General features: G+C 37.0%; 1 protein-coding gene across 6 annotated transcripts; it reads right to left on the bottom strand.

Moving 5' to 3' along the window:
* Window positions 1-689: 689 nt before the first annotated feature.
* On the bottom strand, window positions 690-10,498 carry LOC7479894 (E3 SUMO-protein ligase SIZ1). 6 transcript variants are annotated; one of them, XM_024607499.2, is made up of 19 exons: window positions 10,306-10,498; window positions 10,175-10,216; window positions 9,872-9,952; window positions 9,630-9,672; window positions 9,261-9,339; window positions 8,943-9,099; window positions 8,556-8,680; window positions 7,291-7,359; window positions 6,860-6,947; window positions 6,664-6,739; window positions 5,848-5,921; window positions 5,558-5,665; window positions 5,088-5,243; window positions 4,570-4,674; window positions 4,397-4,477; window positions 3,118-4,300; window positions 2,112-2,473; window positions 1,451-1,499; window positions 690-1,293 (listed from the first exon to the last, which is right to left on the bottom strand). In XM_024607499.2, the coding sequence occupies exons 2-17, from the start codon at window positions 10,202-10,204 to the stop codon at window positions 2,322-2,324; spliced, it is 2,607 nt and encodes an 868-aa protein (XP_024463267.1). In that variant the 5' UTR covers window positions 10,205-10,216; window positions 10,306-10,498; the 3' UTR covers window positions 690-1,293; window positions 1,451-1,499; window positions 2,112-2,321. The 6 variants fall into 6 exon arrangements, with proteins under 6 accessions (XP_024463267.1, XP_024463269.1, XP_024463271.1 ...); XM_024607501.2 differs by having other exon boundaries at window positions 2,112-2,449; window positions 10,306-10,494; XM_024607503.2 differs by lacking the exon at window positions 10,175-10,216 and having other exon boundaries at window positions 10,306-10,497.
* Between the last annotated feature and the right edge of the window lie 525 nt (window positions 10,499-11,023).

Raw genomic sequence — 11,023 nt, 5'->3', positions numbered from 1 at the left:
TCTCTCTTTTTTGTAATTACTAGCACGATGCCCATGGTGCGTATGCAATTTTTTCCTTTTCTAATTTTCTTAACAGCGGCACTGATTAACCGAGAAAACCTCCAGGGTACTCCCCAATCCCGGTCAAATTCAGTCGCATGGACGAATTACAACTGTTTGGAAAACCAGACACTGCAGAGAGAAAAATAAGCTTCGAAATCGTATCTACAGCTACAAAGATTGTTCTGCAGCACATAGGCATGCCATCGCAACAATCAAACACAGAAAGAACATCCCAAAAAATAACACAAACCAACCTAGATGGTATCTAAAACTGGTGGCTTCGAGAAGATGCGTTACAATTTTATCTTGCCCAAAATTCAGCTATTTAAGAGGAGGTTAGAAGAACACTCCAGCTCTACATGTCATTGTTCAGCCTATAGCATTTCATAATCTCCATCTGCGCCAATGTTCATTTCACAAGCATCGTCATATGATGAAGAAAATAGCTGAATCATGGACGTTGCATAATTCACCACCTTGAACCTACCAAAAAAAAAAATATATATATATATATATATATATATATATATATATATATATATATATCTGTGTGTGTGTGTGTGTGTGTTTCTTTTTGCAAGGCACACGGCTGGTGTTAAACCCCTCTTGCCATCTCTCCGTGCTCAACCTCAAAACTACCAGAGAAATTATCATCTGAATGCCCAACTTGTCTGCATTTTTTATCAAACAAACAATTTAAATTTGATGATCTGATAAATATCCATGACGGCAAAATTCACTAATCAATGCAGCCCCAAGGAAAGATGTTAGAACAAAATTCCCACAAATCATATTAAGGGCCACTCGCTTCCTCCGACAAAATCCCATACAAGCCTACAACTGACTTTTCAAAAAAACACACCTGCTAGCCATGCAATGAACCGGCCTCTTTCACTGTTCAATGCAGTCTGCTTGCTTGCTGTTGGGTTCAGTGATAACCTGGAATCATATTGCATGCCTTCCAGTGTTACAACGTCGCAGTTCCCAAATATGGAAATCAAATTTAACCAATTCAAGCAATGAAGGGCAATCTGCCTCACTTTCTGTTGGTTATTCATCTCCTTCCACATTCATCTGGAGATCAATGTAAGTTTTTTGCTGCACAACTTCTATCCCATTTTTTCACCCTATCAACATGGTAAAGCAATAAATATTTTCCCCTCAGCACTCATCATCCTGTCTTATCCCATGGCTTCACTGGTAGCCACAAACAGAGAATATAAGCAAATTTCTCCAGCTGTCTGTAACTCCCTGAAAGAGAGCAGATTTATTGTTTTACTTTTTCTGTCAAAGAAGGCTGCCAATAATGTCTAGGATTAACAAACACTGAGAGACATGCAATTTTCATTCCCTTTTTCAGACTGATAATAGCAGTTAAAGAACTCACAAAGACAAGATAGTGTCTGACCTGACAAATCTTCGACGCCAAGATCGAATAATGGATCAAAATAGGGTACCTAAAAGCAGAGAGAGAAGGGGGGCAGGGGACGGATAGCATTAGATGCTCTGTATAAACTTCTTTTTTTTACAAGTCTATCAAAGACAGTAGGCACATTAATAAGCATCCAAACTATTCTGTTAGCACTAGCAACAGATTCAATCCCATCACATGAAGGTTTCTTATTCAATACAATTTCACAACTATTGCTGGTTGTCAGAAGCGTAACTATGACGTGCCTCGAGCTTCAGTCATTTTCTCAAAATGTCAATATTCTATTCATCTTTAGACAAGGTTATCATCAGAGGACTCCAGCTGAAAGATAACATGAAAAGCCAGAAATTCTAGTAAAAGAACAATAAATAAATGGAAGCACACTTCATTTCAAAATTCTCATAATCAATTTTTCTTTGGCTATATTAGCCATTCTATTGTAAAATCTTTTACCTAGCATTACAGATCTTGAAGTATAATACTTTGACCCAATATTAAGCTTATACCACGTACACACCACACGTGTTCACATATTAACATACGCAGAGGCATGTGCGTATAAAATATAGAAGCTAAAAGTCATGATGCATCAGTCGACATCGATATTTAAAATGGTAAATATATGATTGACACTCACCATTAAATAAAGCAGATCCGTTACTGCCGTAAAATCACGTGGCACGTCAGTGTCAATCCAATAGGCTTCACATGCACACGCTAGAAAAAAATGACTTGCTTCCTTCTCTAGAAAAAAGACTAAATGACACGAATAAGGAGAATCGTGTTGGCAGCTATTAGCCTTCCAGATGAATCAAACAAAGTCCAAGCCCTTCTTGTTGGTCAACATCTATTGAGAATAAACACGTTGTCTCACCGACCGTGGCTGGCGAGGAAATGAGAAAGGGCCATCTGAAATTTTCTTGTTATATTTCCCATTAGACCTAGCTTCATCATTTAGAGCTGCAACTGAAGTAGCTGCAAAGGCCCCAAAGTTAACACCTTACCATAAACCAGAAATGATTAATAATCTAACATACATGAGTGTGTGAGCATGCACACAACCACAAAACAAAAGCATCTACATTATAGCTCACAAAATTATATAGCATGCACAAGTTGACACAATTGCTGCCATAATCCTGATTTAGACCAAAATGCATCTACAAGAGGGGAAAGTGATCAAGTTCACAGATTAGTAACTGGTTTTAAAAGTCTAGTTAATGATCACTCATGAAACTTCAAGAACGAGCTTGATTGCAGATATGGCACCACATGAGATCCCATGACCTGATCTTACTTAAAATATGTTAACAATATCATTGGCAAAAAAAAAAAAAAAAAAAAAAACGATGAGAATCCCCATGTGAGGACTTTTCAATTGTCACATTCAATTATGATTTAACAAATTGGCATAGATACCAATTCGGGACCCTAAAGAAATCAAAGATAAGATTTTCTTGATCCCATAATCATCTCGCCCTCTAAGAAACATCTTTGAAACAAACTTGTAAAAGAGAAAATTATAGAAATTCTGAGATGTTGGAAATTTAACAGGGATTTTAATCAGTTGGAATATAAAGCAATGGCATTACCATCTAGTCTAAAATATTGCTTAAAACAAAGTAAGAATATCAATCAAGCACCTTGATTTAATCCTAACTGGTTTCTCAAATCTACCCCATCTCTGGCAGCACGGTGCGGTCGATCCATGGTGTGACTGCCAAAACTCTCATTGGTGCTGCCAAGCCTAAGGGAAATCCAATCCTCAGTAGGGACAGGATTAGATACAGGAGGCTGGATTACCAAGTCAGGCTGCACAGGTTGAGTTGGGAGAAATGTTTGTAATGAGGGGTCCTCACTAACAAATCTCATTGGATTATCAACCAAGCCAACATCCATATCAACATTGGCAACACAGGCCAAAGAATCTGGGACTTCACCGCCAGAAGTTATAGTTGGCGTTGATGCCAATGTGCTACCATTCATTGGAGCAGCACAACTGATGGAAGAATGCTCCAGATCAATAAAAGCATCTGATACATCTGAGTCCGTATTAAATAGTTGGAAATGGGCACCAGCTTGAATACCAGAAGAAAAGGACCAGCTGGACATCCCAACATCATTCACACCTGTATCGAAGAGATCAAAACAAGAATCAGCACCTGCATCAAGTGCTAGATCTTCCAAGTATGAGTCTGCTATTCCAGGATTGGCAACCAATGAAGAACAACTCCCATCTACTGGGCAAGTATCATAGACGGTTTCAGGAGGAACTAAATTGACATTCTCTTCATCAGAATCGCTAAGAACAATGATGTCAGCATTCCTTGATGGCACAAAACTACCATTGTTTATTGCAAGTGTTGGGTCAAAATAATGACAAATAGAGTTGATCTCATTGACATTACTGGGAGATATTTCAACATGCCCACTGTAATCCTGGTTTATACTTGGGTCCTCTTCGTATTTGCTACTTCCAGTGATGCTACTGCTCATTGTTTTTGTCCTTTGCCCTTGATTCACAAAATTTCCCTCAATTTGATTCTTCGAGGAACAAAAAGCAAGCTGATGTTTTCTTCCTTGCATCATTCCACCGAAATTACTCTTAATTCCGATTTCAGGACTACCATGTGCTTTCAAGCCATCTCCCTTCTCAATCTGCCTTGAGATTTCATAACAGGAAGTAACTTCATCCATAAAAGCACAAAGAGAACCATCGGGAAAATGCCATTGCCCAAGATCACCAATCTCAACTTTGGTCTTTGCAGTCCAGGAACCATCAGGTTTCACCTCAATATCAGTTATGTCTTCTTCACAATGACCCATCTATACCAATAAGCATACATACAATTGCTCTTGTTAATCTTTTGATGGTGATTTAACTAGTGCAAAAAAATTTAAGATATTAAGTGTAGGAACTACCATTGTCGTAATGCGGTTGAAGTAAGGATCAATGACAATATCCTCCAAGGAGTAGTTCTTAAGACAAATGGGACACTGCCACTGCAATTGCAGAACACCTCTTACTTAGATGTATAAACTCGTGAATTAAATACAAAGCACAAATCATAATGCATGTATGATAGATCACTTGCCTTGCGCGAGCGTTGATTTAGTTTCACAAAAGTTTCAAGATCAAAACAGCCCATGTGAACACAAGGTTTAAATCTGCCAGCAATCTTCATTCTAGAGCCACTCATCTACCATATAGACAAGTTCAGTAAAAAAAAAATACTGATGGACCCCAAACCACAAGAAAAAAATGTAAAATGAAATGTATGTTATTCTCAATCAACAATTTTAATAGAAATGGTCTTCTCATTGAACCAATTTTGTGTGCCATAGTTACAAACTATAATGACATGTTAACAATGGATAAGACAGAAAAAGATATTAGGACTTCTTATAAACAATTGTTATCCTACCAAAACACAAACATCATGCACAAAGAATGCACCAGATACCCACCCTTGGAATTATGCTAGATCAAAAGACAAATGAATCTTTTGCAAATAATCACAAAAATTATCCATATCATGGCCAAATGAAACTTCATGGCATGTGCTAAATACATCGAGGAACAGAAATACAGAAAAGACAAGTCTTTACTCACAGGACAGCGGAGATTAACTATAATTGCTTCTGCAATCACCTCCAGATCGCTATCACTATCTTCGTTTGAGGCACCCATCCCACCACCAATGCAACGACAAACACGAGCAAGTGCATCTTCAAAAGGCTCACCATCTTTAGGAATCAGGTTGAGAACCTTTGGTAGTAAATTGGCCAGTAGAGGAAAATCATTTAGTGACATATAACTCAGAACACAGTGTTTCAATGGATCTAAGAGTGAGAGGAAGAGCAGATGAGTGCAAACAAATATATACAAAACAAAATTAAGAAGCTCAAGGGAGACCATTTTTATTAAGAAGCCACCGGTTTGCTTTACTTTGTTTGCAGGCAAACAGAGCTGGCAGTAATATAATGTTCCAACAAAATTGATTCTAATGGACATAACGATCAAAGAGATGAGAAATTCATTTGTCCCAACAAGAAAATCATATGAAAGAAAGGTGGGAATACCTGTTCAACTGTTTGTCGCTTTACGAGTCTAATGCCAAAGCAGAAAGCACGAGAATCACATCCAGATAAAGAAACTCTATTGATTCCCTCTCCAATGCATGATTTGATCTGATATCAGGAGCACCAATGTTAAGTTCAATTATGCATGTAATGAATGAATGCAAGAATTTAACTCAAGCACTGTATCTAATCAAATACAAAGATACATTAGAAAAAGGACACAAATAATGCTGAGTAGGATATTAACACTTAAAATCATCTTATGAAAAGAGAAGAGGGAACAGACTCACTAGGGCACCATCATCACGGCCACTGGCACCCAGAGATTGTGATCCCGGTCTATTAAGCGTTTTCACAGGCATACCTGCATTTAAAGAATGTAGAATTGTCAACTGGGATTTTGCGTGCTGTTTGAAAGAAGGGCAAAAAAAAAATCCTAGACATAAGACTTCTGGATATCAACTCTATAGGCTTGTCAGCCAGCAGATTAATACAAAATAAACCCACTCGCTTGAGTCCGAGCAATGGGCATACTCAGCAAACATTCCCAAAACACCTATTTGGCCTCTTTTGCATAGAGAATATCAGACCCTTTGAAGGGTTCCTTAGGCAGCAAGCTTAGCAGACCAAGTTATTGTGAAAGGTACTAAATCTTCTCTGTTAAATAAATGCATAATCATTCACTAGCCACCTTATGACCTTAACCTAACCAAAATTATTTGTTTGAGCCAAGGTGCTGTGCCTGATAAACCCTATCACGATAATAAGTTCCTTATGTAATGCATCCACGTTTATCAGTTATTGTTTATGATATAACACTTGTTAGTCTAAGGATTCTATCCAAGAGAGAACCCTCATGGGTTGCAACAGCACCATGCAATTCGCCCACTTCATGGCCAAGGAAAGCCTAGCCATTATTCAGTTATTAAACATTATAAGCCAGCCTTGAGGACAGCCCTGATGCTTAACCAAAGTTTCACCCGCATAAATTAGTGTAACAAAAGAAACTGTTCAGCTCATACTGATGATTCTATAACACCTGAGAAAGGTCATGAAGTGCTGGTGTGCCAATTAATGCATAATGGAAAAGGATCAAGTTTGCATACCATTAACCTGTAAATCTGCATAAAGTGGCCACTGCATCCTAAACAAAACTTTATCGTTGAGAAGCATGCACCAAGCCTACATGAAAATAGCTTCAGAGTGTAAATTTATCTGTATGCAAAGAACTCTGGACGCACGACCCCTTTTTTTTCAATAGTGAACATTCTGAAATCAATACACCATTCAAAAAAAACCAACCTGAGCGTCATATTCACAATTCTTTAGTAGGTGTTGATCTGATCTTGTCAACTGAAATGTTGTTTCCACATTCTGCAATGTGTTATTACTGAAGAACATTGAAAAAGATCAGAATATAATAGATTGCAAAAACACATGAACGAATAAACTGAGAAAACAAGGGAGGTAAAAATGGCATGTGAAAAAAAAAAAGCCATGACCAAAAAAACAGCATTGCAAAATTATAGTGATAATGCTAATAAAATCAATTCCATGGCTCATTATTTTTTGTAAAGTGCTAGGCTTAAGTGAACTTCCTATTATTTTCCCTCTAATGTTTCTTTGATTAGTGATTGGATAACATAATTTTCCCCCATTACCAATCCCTCTCCATAGTTGCAGCACTTTATTCTAAAGTTGTTGAGGGAGAGGGAAAGAGGGAGGGAACTCACCCATCTATTGAAATATTTGAACTCGGTAACTTCACAGGAAATAATAAATGTGCCACAGTAACCCAGAACCTGTCCACAGGAAAATGTTAAATAGTAGTACCCTTTGTTTGCAAATCATATCTAAAGAAAACGAATGTAAAAGGTTGGAAACAAACATGAATCATCAACATTAATCCATAGCACCTACGGATAATGGTCATGCATCAATTCTTACAAAGGAATCAGTATGGCCAAACAAACAATAAAATGAGGATCCACTTCATCAATTGCTGGAAAGAGGTAACATGACGGGTGAACTTCAGTCAACACTGATTCAATAAGCATATAAACTAGCTGCATTCTAATTTTCTCTACTGAGCAAACTCAATTCTACAACCAAAAACTAATATAAAGTAACAAGGTCCATTGGCATATCCAATACAATCATTCACACTAAATCTGAAATGCACAATATTAAAATGGAGTTTGTTGGGCATTCTGACCAACTCAAAGTATGTTCTTTCTTTATAGTCACCACTGCTAAATATTTGTATCAGATGTTTAGACTCACTTCTAAAGTTGAAGTTCTTTAAAATCCTCGAATAAAAAGCAGCCATAAAACACACAAATCATTACTCATTTTTGGTTATATCACTTATAAGTAGATTCATACATGTATGTGAATGTGCCTCTGTAGATATACATTTATATGAAACTAAACATGCATGTGGAACATGCAAAGACCCACAAAAAGAAGATCAGTGGTCCACGAGGAATTTCTCATGGAAAATTATCATGTCACGAGTGAAAACAGCACCTGAACAAATCTCGGTCTTGTGACATCCAAACACTTGGCTTAAAGCTGATAATATATGCAAAGGCACACATGCCTGAAATAATAGTTTGCATACCTTTTTGGTTTTATTATACCATTTTGTTCTGTGAAAATGGAGACACTTTTTGCTAGGTGAAAATAAAGAGTATATTCACTTCACATTCTATCTCAGTACTACTATTTAGTTTAGAAACGTAGAAAGCAATAATTAAATATAACAAGTTCAAAGTCACATCAATATACAGAACAATCATGATCTTATGATACACAAATATAGGGTAGAACACCCACTGTGGACCCAAAGTCATTTACATGTACATACATATTTGAAGACACTAAGCATGCATAAGAGGAAAAAATGATGAAGCCCGTAACTAACGGACTAATTAGACATGATTCCTTCGGAATATACATATATGACTGTACAAAATGATAGTTATAAAATACATACGGATCTGCTCGTTCAATTCGACATGTTTCACAGTAAAATACAGGTGGATGTTCACTCTCCATAGGGATCTCTGTAAAAATGACACAACTAATATGTTGCTGTACTTGACATTTTGAATCTATACACTGCAAATAGAAAAGGCCTCGGTGAGAATTCGAAACAAGACTCCACATTTTTACAAGGGAAGCAGTAATAAAATAATCAGGCATTGCAAATGCTCCGATCCTAAGGTTAAGTGTAAGACATTCAACTTCAGAGTTACTTTCTCTTCCTGCTAAAGCTCAAAGATAATAACAAAGAACTAAATCTAAAATGAAGTATGACTACAGAGTTCTTCCACAGTTCATCCAACCCAGAATAGAATATGACCACCATGTTTGACCTGACCTGTATCATGAACTCGGTAGGCAGCGAACTTCCACAAGGACAACGAATCGTCTTCCCCGGAGTAATGAAATCTTCAACTTCTTCTGTGACACTCGTAATATCTAAGCCACTTGGAGCCTTGGCTGCTAAATCTGATGCATCCATTATCTGCATTTTTCTGGGTAAAATAATTGGTTTAACACACAACATGTGAACAAAAAATAAGGGGAAACAATACTATTTTCCAGTAAGTAGACGGGTAAAATATAGTTTTCGAAGACACGCTACAGAACAACTGTCAGGATTTCATGAACATGACATGAAAATAGAAAAAAGCACCTGTAAGCATCATCAATTATTTTCACTACAGCTTCCTTTCCAATCTGCTTTTTCCTTGCTAAGCGGCGAGCAGAGCAAACTGCACAAAGTTTTCACCCATATATAGCAACATTTATCAAGTTGAGTTAAACTCTGTCAAGGCATGTAAACAAAGAGTTATGACTTTGATTCTAAACAAGAGAGAACCAATTCTTGACAATAGAAGGGATTATTCAATTTCCTACAAAGGCACAAAAAACACATCTGGAGAACAAAATAGACAAAACCTACAGGCTGATTCCCCTGTTGATGGACACCGGTCTTGACTATCAGTACCAAAGTTGAACAATAACATTCTATTGAAGACAACAAAATTCTATGGTAACTCACTTTCATCGTCCGAGAGCAAACCTATAACTCTGTCCATTAGATCCTGCACAAAAAGAAAAATAAATACCAGAGAAAACAATCGTGATTAAAAATGCAGGAAAAAAAAGAGACCATGCATAATTATTGAGCCAACAAGTAAGAGATAAAATAAAATTTTCATAGAATAAAAAACCTGCAAATCTTTGCACAAACAGTTACAGAATAAAGGCAAAAAAAAAAATGACCAGAGAAAGGCAGAATACCTGCTTCTTCCCTTGCTTTGAAAGACCCAACAGAGATAAAATATCCTTAAGCTCTTTAATTCTAAAATATGCCAACTTTTCCTACAAGTTAAGCATATAAACATCATTAACACACTTACATGCGTGCATACATTCACACATACACATACACACACGCATGTATAAAATAACAAAATAAAATTCATTTCCATCACAAATATTTGTCAGCTCAGAATTAACATTCAAACAAACCACACTTAATCCAAGCTAAAAACAAAAGCAAACACAGTGATGATCATACTAAACTAGTAAATTACTAGTTACCTTGCAGCTAGCCATCGAATCCATCTCCATTAGCACAAAAAACTATTAAAAACAACAACAAAACCACATAATTCAGCCCCCGAACCATGAAATCACTAAAAAAAAGGCATAGTTAAAACAAATTGACTTACCTTGACTAGAAATTGAAAGGAACAGGGAACTTGGCACTGATTATACTAAGCTAGGGTTTCTAGTCTAGTAATCGGTAAAGGGTGATGACTTTGAACTGTTTACAGAGAGGGAGAGGAAGGAGATTGGTCTTCAATTTGCAGTGACAAATGGTTCAGGTGGTTGTTAGATACAAGAAGAGCGGATTTGAAACGGTTATAAATATCATGTTTTGGAGTTTGTGTACAAGTCCGGGATGGGATTTGCTGCGTGCAGGAGTAGCGAGCGGGGGTGGCGTGGAGGTATGTGACCTGTTCAAAAAATTTTCGCAAATGACTGCGCGACAGCTCGCGGGGATTTGTGAGTTTTCGCGAGTGAGTACGAGAAAAATTAAAAAAACATTTTCGTGGATTCTGCTGACGTTGGCAGTGTCTTTTCGGCGTGGCAGCCAAATATTGTACTATCGGTTTGCATTGACTCATGGCTCAACTGCCGCTGTAAATTTATTATTAGGTGAGATACCTTTTTCATTTGTCCTCTCACGGCTCTCCAGTCTTCGATTGTAAATTTAATTTCCAGCGTTTTCATTTTATATTTTATAATAATTAACAGTAACATTAAACAAGGATTAACAGCTCACTGTGCTGCTCCTTTATATCGGCTCGTTATTCACCGTTTATAGCGTTGTTCGTTTGGTGGATTTTCCTTCTAGATCCCTTTAATTTTAACTTCTTTTTATTT

This window comes from Populus trichocarpa, chromosome 8 (genome assembly GCF_000002775.5).
Source record: "Populus trichocarpa isolate Nisqually-1 chromosome 8, P.trichocarpa_v4.1, whole genome shotgun sequence".
In the NCBI taxonomy this organism is placed as follows: Eukaryota; Viridiplantae; Streptophyta; class Magnoliopsida; order Malpighiales; family Salicaceae; genus Populus; species Populus trichocarpa.
The sequence above is the reverse complement of the archived record's forward strand: the minus strand, read 5'-3'. Positions and strand labels throughout refer to the sequence as shown.